Raw genomic sequence first — 15,472 nt, 5'->3', positions numbered from 1 at the left:
TAAGCTTTACCCCAGTGTTCCCTGCAGCCAGCCTTTTCCAGGTTGGGATAAGCTTTACCCCAGTGCTCCCTGCAGCCAGCCTTTTCCAGGCTGGGATAAGCTTTACCCCAGTGTTCCTGCAGCCAGCCTTTTCCAGGTTGGGATAAGCTTTACCCCAGTGCTCCCTGCAGCCAGCCTTTTCCAGGTTGGGATAAGCTTTACCCCAGATTTCCCTGCAGCCAGCCTTTTCCAGGCTGGGATAAGCTTTACTCCAGTGTTCCTGCAGCCAGCCTTTTCCAGGCTGGGATAAGCTTTACCCCAGTGTCCCTGCAGCCAGCCTTTTCCAGGCTGGGATAAGCTTTACCCCACTGCTCCCTGCAGCCAGCCTTTTCCAGGTTGGGATAAGCTTTACACCAGTGCTCCCTGCAGCCAGCCTTTTCCAGGTTGGGATAAGCTTTACACCAGTGTTCCTGCAGCCAGCCTTTTCCAGGTTGGGGTAAGCTTTACCCCAGTGTTCCTGCAGCCAGCCTTTTCCAGGTTGGGATAAGCTTTACCCCAGTGCTCCCTGCAGCCAGCCTTTTCCAGGCTGGGATAAGCTTTACACCAGATTTCCCTGCAGCCAGCCTTTTCCAGGTTGGGATAAGCTTTACACCAGTGTTCCTGCAGCCAGCCTTTTCCAGGCTGGGATAAGCTTTACCCCAGTGTTCCTGCAGCCAGCCTTTTCCAGGTTGGGATAAGCTTTACCCCAGTGTTCCTGCAGCCAGCCTTTTCCAGGTTGGGATAAGCTTTACCCCACTGCTCCTGCAGCCAGCCTTTTCCAGGTTGGGGTAAGCTTTACCCCACTGCTCCTGCAGCCAGCCTTTTCCAGGCTGGGATAAGCTTTACCCCAGTGTTCCTGCAGCCAGCCTTTTCCAGGTTGGGATAAGCTTTACCCCAGTGTTCCTGCAGCCAGCCTTTTCCAGGCTGGGATAAGCTTTACACCAGTGCTCCCTGCAGCCAGCCTTTTCCAGGTTGGGATAAGCTTTACACCAGATTTCCCTGCAGCCAGCCTTTTCCAGGCTGGAATAAGCTTTCCACCAGTTTTGGCTGAGGTTCTGAGACTTGGATCATATTTAGAATTTAGGGAAAGCCCCAAATTTGCTCCCCAAACCTGCCTGAAGGTCTGTGCCTCACCTCGGCCTCTTTTTCCAGGCACACTTGGAAAAGTCACTCCTGGCCCCTCCTAACAAGGAGCAGCTTCTCCAAGGATTTGTGACCTTGGGATTTACCCAGACTGAGCCCAAATAAAACCCTGCATCCAGGGAGGATCCCTGCAGCAGCCCAGGAAACCTTCCCATGTCCCTGAAGGATCCCTGAAGGATTCCCCAGCACTTCCAAAACCACTCCCACGCCCCAAAGCCCTCGTGCAATCAACAGCCCCGAGGGGCAGGAAAAGGTGATGCTCCATCAATATTCCCCTCATCAGAGCTGAGCCCCAAACCAGCCAAATTCCAGTTTTGTCATTCTGGCACGGACAGGGGTGCAAATAACGAAATGCCAACACCCCAGATCCTGGGAGGCGGAATTTTAATTGACCTTTTTTGTGCTCTCCAGTGAAACCCCTTTCCATGCAGGTGAAACACGGAGAATATTTCGATTTATTTCCTGTTTGTTGTCCCCCCTGACGCTCCTCAGGGCTGCAGCTGGCTGTTTCCCCAGGAGAAATCTCCAGCTGGAAGGCTGTTCCAGGGATTTCCTCTTCCCACCGATGTCCTCCCTGTCAATTCTCCCCCTTCAGCACAGGCAGCAATTCCCCACTTTCCTTCAGCTCCTGGAAGACAGAAACGCAGCAATTACGGATTTTTGTGGGATTATCCAAGGGGATCCCATCAGGAAATCCTCCCTGGCAGCAGGGAATGCCTCACTAGAGGTCCCTCGTGGCCACCACTGAGGTTCATGAAGCATTTCAATTCTGGTTTGGGTGTATTTAATAAAAAAAAGACAAAACGTTTCGGTGGAAAACCACAGGCACCCACCAACTTCCCGTCCAAAGGAGGAAAAGGAGGGATTTTGTGGCTCCCACCCATAAAACCCAGCAAGAAAATAAACTATCCTGGGGATTCCGAGCAGGGGCTGCCGGCCCAGCTCAGCCTGGGCACTGAAATTCAAATTACAGGGCTGGGAAGTGGCTGAGGAGCACCAGCAAACTCCTGGAGAACAACGTGGGATGTTCCTCTCCCACAGCTGGGAATAAACAGCTCCCTGCTTTATTCTCTATTATGCTGCACTGAAAAATGAAATTCGAACCACTCGCAGCGTTCACCCACCCATACAAGCCACGGAATAAAACGGGATCAAGGAGAGAAATTACAGTTAAATACCAGAGGAAAAAAGGATTTTACAGCATCTTCCTGAGCACTTCCTAAATTACCTGGATTAATTTTATTTATTTAATCCCCACACTTGCTAAATAAATAAATAAAATTACCTATAAATTAAGTTAATCTATATAAGCAAAACCAATCTATGTAATTGAACCAATCCCTACACTTGTTAAATAAATAAAATTACTTATACTATATCTAATAAATAAATATTCTAATAATATAAAATTATAATTTACTTATACTAATTTATAAATTACTTATGCTAAATCTAAATTTAAATAAAACTAAACTATACAAACAGAATTAATCTATGTACTTTAAGTAAAGTTAATCTATATATATAAAATTAATCTACAAATTTTAGGTAAACCATCTACACAAATAAAATATTATTTATGTAATAATTTAATAAAACAATTTAAAGAATAGATTTAAATAATAATTGAAGCAATCCCTACACTTGTTAAATAAAAATCTATATACTTGAAGTAAAATTAATCTATATAAATAGAATTAATCTGTACACTTTAAGTAAAGTTAAGCTATATAAATAAAGCTGCTTGGCAGAATTTAAGTAAAAATAAATATAAACAAAATAATTATTTATATAATAATTTAAATAATAAGTTTATATAATAGTTGAAGCAATCCCCACACTTGTTAAATAGATAAGAATCTATATACTTTAAGTAAAAATAATCTCTATAAATAAAATTAATCTATATAACAGAAGTCAATTTATATCAATAAAATAAATCTATGTAATTTAAGTAAAAGTAATCCTTGCAAACAAAATTAATCCATATACTTTACGTAATGTTTACCTATATAAATAAAATGACTCTGTGTAATCGAAGCAATCCTTCTTAAATACATCAAAAATTGCTTCTTAAATAAATCTCATTTCCAGAATTTAAGAAGGACCAGTATTTTTTTTTTTTTTTTTAGAATTAAATGGATTTATTGATTGAACCTTCCCAGGAGTCCAGAATTTGCAGAACTCTGACCCATCCAGGCAGGAACGGGCTCAGGAGGATTTGGGAACTCTGGGAACAACTCCAACAAAATTTCCTTTTTCCCAGGAACGTTTTCTGGGAATAACCCCACCCAGCTTGGCTGGGGGAAAAAAAACCAAACCAACATCAGGAGCAAAATTAAGGACGAGAAAAGTACAACAAAAAGGGGCAAAAATCGACTTTAAAGTGGAGATTTAAAGCTCCTTTTCCTGGAAAAGCACCCTGGGGTGGCCACAGGAATTCTGTGGGAGGCAGGCAGGGAAATTCCTACAAATGGAGTTTTTCTCGCGAAGAAATCCCGATTTTTACCTTGACAATGTCCAGCCCTCCCACCAGCTCCCCCTTGACGTACAGCTGGGGGTACGTGGGCCAGTTGGAGAAGGATTTCAGGCCCTGGCGCACCTGGAAAATTAATTGGGAATTAATTAGGAACGGGAGCTCTGGGAAATGAACCCACAGGGGACGGGGAGCTCCTCTCACCTCCTCGTCCTCCAGGATGTCAAAGGTCTCGTAATCCACACTGGGGAGAGGGGAAAAAGGGGTTAATTCACATTATCCACACTGGGGAGAGGGGAAAAAGGGGTTAATTCACATTATCCACACTGGGGAGAGGGGAAAAAGGGGTTAATTCACATTATCCACACTGAGGAGAGGGGAAAAAGGGGTTAATTCACATTATCCACACTGAGGAGAGGGGAAAAACGGGTTAATTCACATTATCCACACTGGGGCTGGGGGAAAAACGGGTTAATTCACATTATCCACACTGGGGTTGGGGGAAAAAACGGGTTAATTCACATTATCCACACTGGGGAGAGGGGAAAAAGGGGTTAATTCACATTATCCACACTGGGGAGAGGGGAAAAAGGGGTTAATTCACATTATCCACACTGAGGAGAGGGGAAAAACGGGTTAATTCACATTATCCACACTGGGGTTGGGGGAAAAAGGGGTTAATTCACATTATCCACACTGGGGAGAGGGGAAAACGGGTTAATTCACATTATCCACACTGGGGAGAGGGGAAAAAGGGGTTAATTCACATTATCCACACTGGGGCTGGGGGAAAAACGGGTTAATTCACATTATCCATGCTGGGGTGAGGGGAAAAAGGGGTTAATTCACATTATCCACACTGGGGAGAGGGGGAAAACGGGTTAATTCACATTATCCACACTGGGGAGAGGGGAAAAAGGGGTTAATTCACATTATCCACACTGGGGAGAGGGGAAAAAGGGGTTAATTCACATTATCCATGCTGGGATTGGGGGAAAACGGGTTAATTCACATTATCCACGTTGGAGTTGGGAGGAGATGCTCCAAAACCAGCCAAACTCCTCGAAATTTGTGAGGAGCGCCTCGAAATGCTCAAAAAACCTCCAAAATACCTTTAAAATTGTCAAAAAAACTCTCAAAAAACCTCCAAAATTCCCTCAAAAAACCTCCAAAATACCCTCCCAAAATTCTCATAAATCCCCTGAAAATACCTCCAAAAACCCTCAAAAATTCTCAAAAAAAACCCCTCCAAAATACCCTCAAAAAAACCCTCAAAAAACCCTCTAAAATACCCTCAAAAAAACCTCCAAATACCCTCAAATATTCTCCAAAAAAACCTCCAAATACCCTCAAATATCCTCCAAAAAACCCTCCAAAATACCCGCAAAATTTGCCAAAATACCCTTCATAAATTGTCAAAAAACCCTCAAAAATTCTCAAAAAAACCCTCAAAAATTCTCCAAAAAAACCTTAAAAAAACCCTCCAAAATACCCTCAAAAAAATTGTCAAAAAACCCCTCAAAAACTGTCAAAAATACCCTCCAAAAAACCCTCCAAAAAACCCTCAAAAAACCCCTCAAAATTTGTCAAAAAAACCCGCTCAAAAAGTCTCAAAAAAATTGTAAAACCTCAAGTTTTTTTAGAAGTTGTAAAATGCTCAAAAACCCCCTCAAAGTTCTCAAAAAACCCCTCAAAGTTCTAAAAACTCAAGATTTTTTTGAAAAAAACTCAAAATATTCAAAACCCTCCCCTCAAAAAGCCTCAAACCCTCAAGTTTTTCTAAAATCCCTAAAAATGCTCAAAACCCCCTCAAAATTCTCACAGAGAAACCCCAAAATCTTGAAAAAAAAAAAAACCCTCTCACGACTCTTTAAAAAAAAAAAAAACCCTCAAATTTCTCACCAAAAATTTTCAAAAACCCCTCAAAAAACTCCTCAAAATTCAACTAAAATCCATCAAAATTCCCCCCAAAAAATACCCTTACGAATCTTGAAAGAAGCCTCAAAAGTTCTCAAAAATCTCCTCAAATATCCCCATTAAATTCTCTGGGAACCCTTCAGCTGTTTGAAAGCCTCTTTAGAAATAACCCCTTACATCTGAGGAATATTTCCCCTCACATTTTCCAATATATCCCCCCCAAAAATGCGGTTGTGGCCCCAAGCTCCCCCCCGTTACTCACCCGGTGTTATTCATGATTTCTAGGATCTGCTTGCTGAAGCCGCATTTTGCCATCTAAAATGTGAAATACAGATGTTCAAAGGCCCCGGCTTTGTTTTAAATCCACGCAATTCCAGCTGCACTACGGCAATTCCCGATTTTCTGCAGCGTGAGCTGCTCCTTAACCCCTGCTCCGGCCTTTGTCTCCCGATTTTTATGGATTTATGGAATAAATCTGCTTTTATTTGGAGGCATCGCTGCCTGGATTCACCACGATGATGATGAACTACAGCTAATAAACAAGGGCAGCCACTCGTTATATTTATTAAACTCATAATTAATTATAATGAATTAATAATTACTATCCATCGCCAAGGACTAAAAATACCCAGCCATTTTTATATATTAATAGACATTGTGGAAATGTGTAATATCTATTACTAAAATATCTATTGATATCTAAATATATATTATATAATACCTATTATCTACATTCATCGATATTAATAGAAATATCTAATATTTAGATAATATCCAGCAATTCTAAATAATAAGAAATAATTAAATAATAATAATTTGTAATAAATAAATTATTATATTTATAATAAATAATATAATAATAAAACCTGTTCTATGGTTTACAGAAGCACCGAACAAAAGGATCAGTAACTTTTCCTGCAGCCCCGATTGGGATTAAGGAAGAACAAGGTAAAAATTCAATATTTTCTGGAACATTCCACGTTACCTGTTTGTTTCCCTTCATAAAGAGCATCACGGGAGCTTTGTTTATCAAGGATTTAAGCCTGCAAAGAGACATCAAACACCTTGGTTATCACCCCAGACCAAGTGCAGGAGTGGAAATGGGAAGCAAAAGTGATAAATCCCCAGGAATTCCCCGCTGGGGTGGGTGGGGAGAGAATCCCACTCCCAGCAGCCTGCTCAAAAATTGCATTAAAACTTCCCCAAACTGCTCCAAAGCTGCTGCTGCTCCTTAAAAACACGTTTCATGGACAATTTTAACCTAAAAAAATAACCTTGGGAAGAGTTTTCTTTAAGGGAACCTCGAAATCCTTTGGGGAGCAGAGGACATTTCCCATTCCCTTCTTTCCCTAAAAACTTTGTGCCAAACAAACAAACAAATTTGTCTAAATGGAGTTACTGCTCGTGCAGTTTGCAAACTTTCATCAAGAACTGGCCAAAAAACGTTTCATTTCTTAACAAACTCCTTAAAGAGTACAGGAAGGGGTGAAAAAGCTTTAAAAAATAAGTTTTTTTAAAGGTGAGCCCATCTCATCTTTAACTCCAATTTAATCTCTGCTGAAAGCATTAACCGGGGTCTGTGGCCTCAGTGAAACGATTGAAAAGCAAAGTAACCCAAGCCTCGGGACAAATTTGGAAGGAATTAATAAATCCCTGGAATTTAGAATGCTGGGATTGTGATTTATCACCACTTTTAAATGGGATTAATGAAATTATTTCTGCACTGCACTGAGCAGGGAGAAAAACCAAGGGGGGGGGGATCCCCAGGCAGGGGATTCCCAGAGCTGGGAAATCCGTGGCAAATAAAGGTGGAAAAAACTTTATAAAGATGATTTTTCCTAGTTATTCTTACAGAATAAATTCTTAAAAGGAGACAAGGAATGTCTATCTATATATCCACTTATAGATATATAAACATATGAGTAAATACATATATTAAAAAATATATAAATGGAAATATATAGATATATAAATTTGTAACTAGAAATATATGATTATATAGACTTATAAATACATGAATATAGATATGTACAAATCTATATTTATAAATATATAGATACAGGAATACATCTATAAAACATATAAATAGAAATAAATAGATTCATACATATTTATAAATATTTAAATATAGAGCTACACAATTAGATAGATAGATATCAACATATCTATAGATATTATATCTATATTATATAATATCTATATATAACATATTATAGATATTATAGATATAAAAATATATCTATAGATATAGATTTATAAATATCTAGATGCATATAACTTAATATAGATATATAAATTGATAAATAGATATATAAATATAAAATTAGATACAGTCTTGCTATAAGCAGAAATGAAACCACAGATATAAGTAAAGATTCTCGGACTAAAATGTACAAAGCCCCAAAGACAAACCCCTGAAAAACCTCAGGAATTCTGTAAGCAAATTAATTCCTGAGGCAATTCTGATAAAGCAGGAATTTACAGGGGCTTTCCTCTACATGAACATAGAGGAAAAAAAACCCAAAATGGTTATAATTCACCCACCTGTCCTCCAGCTTCTGGGCCTTGGGGCAGATGGTGTCCAGCTCTCCTGACGCCTCGAGCTCCTGGGGAAATCGGGGGAGGCAAAATCCAAATAAACGAGGTGGAAAAGGCAAGAAAATTTAAAACCAAGGAAGCCAAAGGCGTTTGCGGCAGGACACCAAGGGGAGGAAAGCGCACGGCGTCACCTTGACGATGTCCAGGCCCCCGACGAGCTCCCCGGCCACGTAGAGCTGCGGGTAGGTGGGCCAGCTGGAGAAGGCCTTGAGCCCCTGGCGCACCTCCTCGTCGGAGAAGACGTCGAAGCTGCTGAAGGCGACGCCGTGCCGGGTCAGGATCTCCACCAGCTGCCGGCTGAAGCCTGCAAAAGGAGGATTCGGGGGGATTTCAGCACCCGGCCTCACCCCGCCCGCCCGACCACGGAGCTGCTCTCCACAGTGTTGGGGAGGATGGAGCCAGAAAGCCCTATAAATATGATTGCCTGGATTCTGAGAATGTGAAACCTGTAAGTGAGATAGAACTGAGAGTAAGTTGTGATGTTTGAGATGTCCTAGCTACTGGATGCCTGCGAAAACGACCCCCTGTGTATGATTTATCCCACACATGTAACCCCCCCCGAAGTATCAGGTATCTGTGACCCCATTGGCACAAGCCTGTTACAGCCCACCTCGAGACCCCTTACCAGGGGCTGCGAGAGTGGGCCGCCCTTCTGTTCCTTCTCTCCTCTTGTCTCTTTGTTCTCTTCTCCTTTGCTCCTCTCTCCTGCCTCTTGGAATTCCCTTATCTCTTTCTTTCCCCACCGTCCAAGGCCATGCCACAGCTGCGCCTGGCGGCTCCGAGCGAGGCCTCACGTCCCGTACGATAAACCTCTTCTTCTAAAGCCTAACTTCAGAGATCTCTCGTCTACATTCACCCACACCGTCCTGGAGTGCTCAGCAGCGAGCAGGAGGAGGCTTTTCTACACCACAGCGAGCCCAGAACGCCTCCGGTGGCTGTTCTGTGCTTCCCCACAGCTGCCAGCAGCACAAAAGGGCAAAACCCCACTGAACAGCTGGCAAAGAAATGGCAAATCCCATTTAATGCCATCCCTGCTTAGGCGTTCGGTGATTTCTTGGTTACTGTGCTCACTAGTTCAGTTTAAAAAGTTGGCTTTTGTAAGTATTTTCTACTTGCATTTATATTATGCTATATATTATTACTTATATAAATATATAATTACTCATGTATTACTTATATATTATAAATATATATATTACTTAAATATTTGCTACTTGTATTTATACTTCTACTATACATTATTACTATTAAATTACGCTTATATAAATATTTTCTACTTGTATTTATACTATACTATATATTACTACTTATAAAATTACAAAATTACTTATATATGACATATATTATAAATATATATATTACTTACATAAATATTTACTACTTATATTTCTACTTCTACTATGTATTATTACTATTATATACTTACATAAGTATTTTCTACTTGTATTTATATTATACTATATATTACTACTTATAAAATTATATAATTACTTATATATTTTAAATATATATATTACTTACATAAATATTTACTACTTATATTTCTACTTCTACTATATATTATTACTATTATATACTTATATAAGTATTTTCTACTTGTATTTATATTATACTACATATTACTACTTATAAAAATATATAATTAACTTATATTTTTAAAATATATATTACTTACATAAATATTCACTACTTATATACTTCTACTATATATTATTACTATTATATTATATAAGTATTTTCTACTTGTATTTATATCATACGATATATTACTACTTATAAAAATATATAATTACTTATATATTATAAATATATATATTACATAAATATTTACTACTTATATTTCTACTTCTACTATATATTATTACTATTATATTATACTTATGTAAGTATTTACTACTTGTATTTTCTACTCGTACTTAATTTAGGAGCCTCCTTCCCTATTTCACCTAAAAGGCAAACTCCTTTTTTATTTTTTAATTTATTTTATGTTTTCCTGGGTGTTTCGTGTTATTTTATTACCTCTTTGATACCTTCACACCACGTTTTGTTTTCCTCTCTGGCAGATTTTCATACCAACACTCTCAGCAAGATACCAAGCACTGAATATTCTGATTTTACAAGATTTTATGTGTTCATAAGTGGCCAACATGAGGAGAAGAGTCTCTCTCTTTTTTTTTAAACTAATCTTTTTCCCTGAGAAAATTGTCACATTATTTGTAAAGAGTTGTAGGTATGAAAACTGTAATATTATTTGATTTAGAGTCATCTTTTTCCACCTCCCAGACAACCCAATCACATCATCTGCAGAGAGGATCCAGCAGGGTTTGCCCCTAAATCAATCTAATAATCAGGTTTGCTCTTTGCCAGGTTTGCATTCCAGCCCCCTGCAATCCTTCCAATTCCCTGCAAGAAACGCTGAGCAAATGAAAACCTTTACACAAATATTAAATGAAGAGAGAGGGGGAGACAATGCTTAAAGGCTCCGAAAAAAGAATGAAAGCTCAAGGTTTAAACAGGGACGGGGCAGCACAGAAAGTGCAGCTGTCAGGGGTAGGAACTGGCTTTTTTTTTCCTGTGACGTTTTTAAGTTGCTTTTCCTTCCTTTCCTGCTGCATTTATGGAGTTTGTGAGGGAGAAGGAGGATCCTGAAATTGCTGGTTTTGGTTGGAAAACCAACTCAGCTCCAGCAGCCCCTGCACACCCCATGCACGGCACCAAACTGAGCTCCAGCAGGACAGAGCCCGGGGCAGGGTAACATCACCCACCCCACGCTCCTCACAGAGCCCCTAATCCACCAATTCACCCCAAAATTCAACTACTGCAGCACCAGCTCTGCCGCTGCTTTGGAACCACCTGCAAACAGAGGCCAGGCAGAGTTCAGGGAATAAAGAGCAGTTGTATTTATGGAAGGGCCTTCAGGTGCATTCAGGGCAGACAAAGCCCCCCAGAAATGGACAGTGGTCACGGGTTTCACACTTTGATCAGTCTGGTCCATTTGCACATTGGGGCTCATCTCCCAATTAGAGCTCCAGTTAATGAAGTCATTCACCCCAAGTTTGCTCCATCTCTCAGGCCCCAGGCAGTGAGGTGTCCCTGATCCCCAGGCCTGGAGAGGAATTCTGTGTGTGAGCAGAACGGGAGAGCAGCAGCTCCCGCTGTGTGCGGGGTTTGGAGTCACCCACTAAAGCGCTGCAGGGCCACAAACGGGTGAACAACAGCAAAGCTGAAATCCTGAGGCATCATTTACCAGCAATACTCGCACGAGCACTTGGGGTGAGCACGGAAAAACCGAAGGAACGGGGAAAGCGCTGCCAGAAAGGAGAGAAATGCCAGGAAATGCTCACCACAGCGGGGTTCTTTGGGAGAGCCCTTCATGAAGAGCTGTGTGTGGAGTTTGGAGTCACCCACTAAAGAGCTGCAGGGCCACAAACGGGTGAACAACAGCAAAGCTGAAATCCTGAGGCATCACTTTACCAGCAATACTCGCACGAGCACTTGGGGTGAGCATGGAAAAATGCCGCCAGAAAGGAGAGAAATGCCAGGAAATGCTCACCACAGCGGGGTTCTTTGGGAGAACCCTTCATGAAGAGCATGCAGGGGGCAGCGTTGATGAGCTTCTTGAGGCGGGCATGGAGCTGCTCCTGGGCAGAGGCGGCGGGGCCGGGCGCGGGCGCAGCGCCGGCCGCGTGCCGCTGCACCTTCTGCGTCAGCTCCGGCGCGTGCGCCCCGTCCAGCCTGTCCACCTTCTGGGAATTCTGCAGGGAAAGAAACACAGCCCTCAGTCCAGGGTGGCCTAAAAGCACGGCACTCCCTCCCAGCAAAGCCCAGCCTTCCAGGTCTGCACGGCCAGGCTCGAGCCTGAAGGGATTTCAGCGCTTCTGGTTTTCTGATCCTGCATCAGTGCCCAGCTCTGAGCTCAGTATAAAGTGCAGTAACCATCTTCACTCTTTGATCAGACAAAACAATCCCCCTGGGCTTGAAACTCAAGGGCTCCCTCCAGCCTCAGGCCATGAAAAGTATAAATAAAAGTTTAAATTAAATATAAATAAATTAAATATAAATAAAAGAATTTGGGAGGAGCAAACTGAGGTAAATGACTTCATTACCTGAGGCTGTAACCGGAGGATTAACCCCTGACACATAAATGGACCAAACTCATTTCTGTCTGAAAAACTGGGGACCATCATCCACCTTGGGTGAAGGCTCTGACTGCCCAAAGTGTGCCTATTGGAGGCCTTTAATAAATATCCATAATAATAAAAATAAATTTATTCTCTTAATCTTGTGTAGCCTCTGTTCTAGGGAGCCACTCCAAGGCATCAGTAACAGCAGCAAGTTTGCCTCTGTAAACACTTACTAAAGAAAATATTATCAATTTTATCATCACAGGCAAACAGCATCCAAACAGAGATTTCTTATTTCTACTATTACCATACTTACTCGGGTTTTCTCCCAACTACAACACAAAGAAAAGTTGCTGTAAATTTTCTGACCCAAGTACAACTAAAATAAAAAGTATGTATGAATTCTGAAGCACTTAAGGAAGCCCTGAAATATTCCATATAAAGTGCAAAAACCATTTCTATCTCCATTTTTAGGTTCCACTGGATAAACTTCAATCAGTCACAGAGGTGTTTCCTCACTGACAAAGCTCCTAAGGTTCTGGCAGAGTATTACACAAGTATAAGTATTAAGAGTGCACATGAATTCTATTTTCTCTTAAATCCATTTTCTCTTAAAGTCATTTCCTCTTAAATCCATTTCCTCTTACCTTAAAGAACAAGAACGTTGGAACAGAACTAATTCCATATTTTTCAGACACTTCAGGCACAGCCTCAGCTTCCAGCTAAAAACCAAACAAAAATAAAAAAAAACAACCAACCTGGATTATTTTCATAATCTTCTTTAAAGTTTCACAGTGAGTGTCAATCCTGGAATGTCCTCCCTGGCATTTTATACATTTAAACAGGATCTGCTGCTGAAGTTTGTGAGGCATTTGCATTTAAATGAGACTCTCCGGGCTGCCGTGGCACCCACTGAACCTCCACGGTGTCAAAACCGGTTCAGGGGTTTTTATTTCGCTGCACATTTCAAAAGACGCCCGGAGGGCACGAGTAAGATTTCTGGTGCGCTCCCGACCCAGTAAATTTTCGATGCTGCGCAGCTCCTGCTCTATTGGAGGCCATAAATCACCAACCCCAGCTATGTCACCACCACGGGGGCTCTTTGGTGCCCCTCTGGGCGCTCTGCATCACCCCTGCCATCTGCAGCCTCCTGCAGATCAGGAGCAAAGGAGGAAGGGTTCCTCCCTCCCGCCTTGATTTTTAACTCCTGCTGAGCGCCCGGCCCGGGATTGCTGCTCCCACTTTCATCGTCCAGGGACCTGCTGTGAAAATTTATCCGGACTGGCTCAGATTTTGAGCTGCTCCCGCTGCACAGGCTCTTAATGAAGCCACTAATTACACAGGCAAAGCAGGAGCATCAAAACCGAGCCTCCTCCTGGAAACCTCCACTCCAACAGAATCAACTGAGAGACTACAGCGAGAAAATGAAAGCTTACGTTCAGCTGAAAGCTCATAGACAACTGAAAGAGAACAGATAATTTCAATTATTGATTCTTTTTCCAGGGGCAAATGACGGCTTCCACCTCTAATACTCATTTTCTTTCCCAGCAAAACTTCCTGCTTGGATATTTATACTCCACGTGACACAAAGCAGATTTCATTTCGTCTTTCAGGGACTTGCTCCTATTGGCACAGCTTCCCAAAATGTTGTTTGTGAGTGTTTTGGGATATGAACACACTCATTTCAACCAAACAGCTGAGGAGGTAACAGGTGCTTGCCAATTCAAAGGCAGGCTGGATATTCTGGAAGACAAAAATCCCACCAAGAACTGCCAGAAATCAAATATATTCCTCTCGAGGAGCTCCTCCCTCCAAAACATATCAGTAAAATTCACCCAAGAATTTCCATCAGCTTATTTTCCCTAAGAATAGCAGTAATACCAAAATTACTGTAGGGGAGGGAAGCTGGGGGGAAGGATGTGCCACTGTCTCGGTTTTACAGCCCTGGATGACTTTGGAACCTCGTTATTAAAAAATAAATTACAGCTGAATAATAAAGGTCATAAATAAATAATACAGGAATAATAAAAAGGCAACTGAGAGATTTCAGACTTTGCTGGGCTGAGTAAGAGCTGCTAAACTCTAGATAAATTAAAGCAACTTGAATTTGCAATACGTTGAAAATTAGTCTTTTGAAGCTCTAAGTCATGAAATACAATGAAAATAATTCTGTCTTGTTTTACAAATACCAGCTGAGAGGAATCATTAAAAAAACCCCCCACACATCCTAAAGGCCGTAAAAATCCCATTGCAATACTCACACACGGCTGGCTGCTCCCTGCCCTCAGCATCCCACAGGTGCCTCATTAACCAGAGACATTTGGGTCAAACCCAGCAGCACGTGGGTGAAGTCAATTCCTTCTTCCTGCCCCTGGATCTCAGCGGGATGGGCAGAGGGTCTCACAAAGCAGAGTGACAGCACTGCAGGGGCTGAACTCACCCTCCTGAAGGGTTCTTGTAGGATGCAGGAGCCCTCTGGCAATCCTGAGATCCCTTAACCAGTAACATCTCCAAGGCTGAACACCCCGGGGCAGAGCGAGGTGTCCCTGCCCACGACGGGATTTAGGGTCCCTCCCACCCAAACCATTCCCAGATTCTGTCTGAGCCCACCCTGGCAGCAGCAGCACCTCAGGGATGACACTGGATGGGATTTAGGGTCCCTCCCACCCAAACCATTCCCAGATTCTGTTTGAGCCCACCCTGGCAGCAGCAGCACCTCAGGGATAGCACTGGATGGGATTTAGGGTCCTTTCCCGCCCAAACCATTCCAGGATTCCCTGTCTAAGCCCATCCCTGACAGCAGCAGCACCCCAGGGATGGCACTGGATGGGATTTAGGGTCCTTTCCCACCCAAACCATTCCAGGATTCTGTTTGAGCCCATCCTGGCAGCAGCAGCACCTCAGGGATGACACTGGATGGGATTTAGGGTCCTTTCGCACCCAAACCATTCCAGGATTCTGTCTGAGCCCACCCTGGCAGCAGCAGCACCCCAGGGATGGCACTGGATGGAATTTAGGGTCCCTCCCACCCAAACCATTCCAGGATTCCCTGTCTGAGCCCATCCCTGACAGCAGCAGCACCCCAGGGATGGCACTGGATGGGATTTAGGGTCCTTTCCCACCCAAACCATTCCCAGATTCTGTCTGAGCCCACCCTGGCAGCAGCAGCACCTCAGGGATGGCACTGGATGGGATT

General features: G+C 42.3%; 1 protein-coding gene across 1 annotated transcript; it reads right to left on the bottom strand.

Moving 5' to 3' along the window:
* Positions 1–1,528: 1,528 nt before the first annotated feature.
* On the bottom strand, positions 1,529–13,745 carry GLRX3 (glutaredoxin 3). The gene is made up of 10 exons (XM_040054074.1): positions 13,713–13,745; positions 12,924–12,998; positions 11,706–11,907; positions 8,284–8,456; positions 8,099–8,160; positions 6,540–6,597; positions 5,817–5,869; positions 3,842–3,881; positions 3,671–3,763; positions 1,529–1,789 (listed from the first exon to the last, which is right to left on the bottom strand). Exons 1-10 carry the CDS (start codon positions 13,728–13,730, stop codon positions 1,739–1,741), a joined length of 825 nt encoding a protein of 274 aa, XP_039910008.1. The 5' UTR covers positions 13,731–13,745; the 3' UTR covers positions 1,529–1,738.
* Between the last annotated feature and the right edge of the window lie 1,727 nt (positions 13,746–15,472).

This window comes from Hirundo rustica, unplaced genomic scaffold, assembly GCF_015227805.2.
Source record: "Hirundo rustica isolate bHirRus1 unplaced genomic scaffold, bHirRus1.pri.v3 scaffold_409_arrow_ctg1, whole genome shotgun sequence".
Classification (NCBI taxonomy): Eukaryota; Metazoa; Chordata; class Aves; order Passeriformes; family Hirundinidae; genus Hirundo; species Hirundo rustica.
Note: the sequence above shows the minus strand (reverse complement) of the source record. Positions and strands in the feature narration are given on the sequence as shown.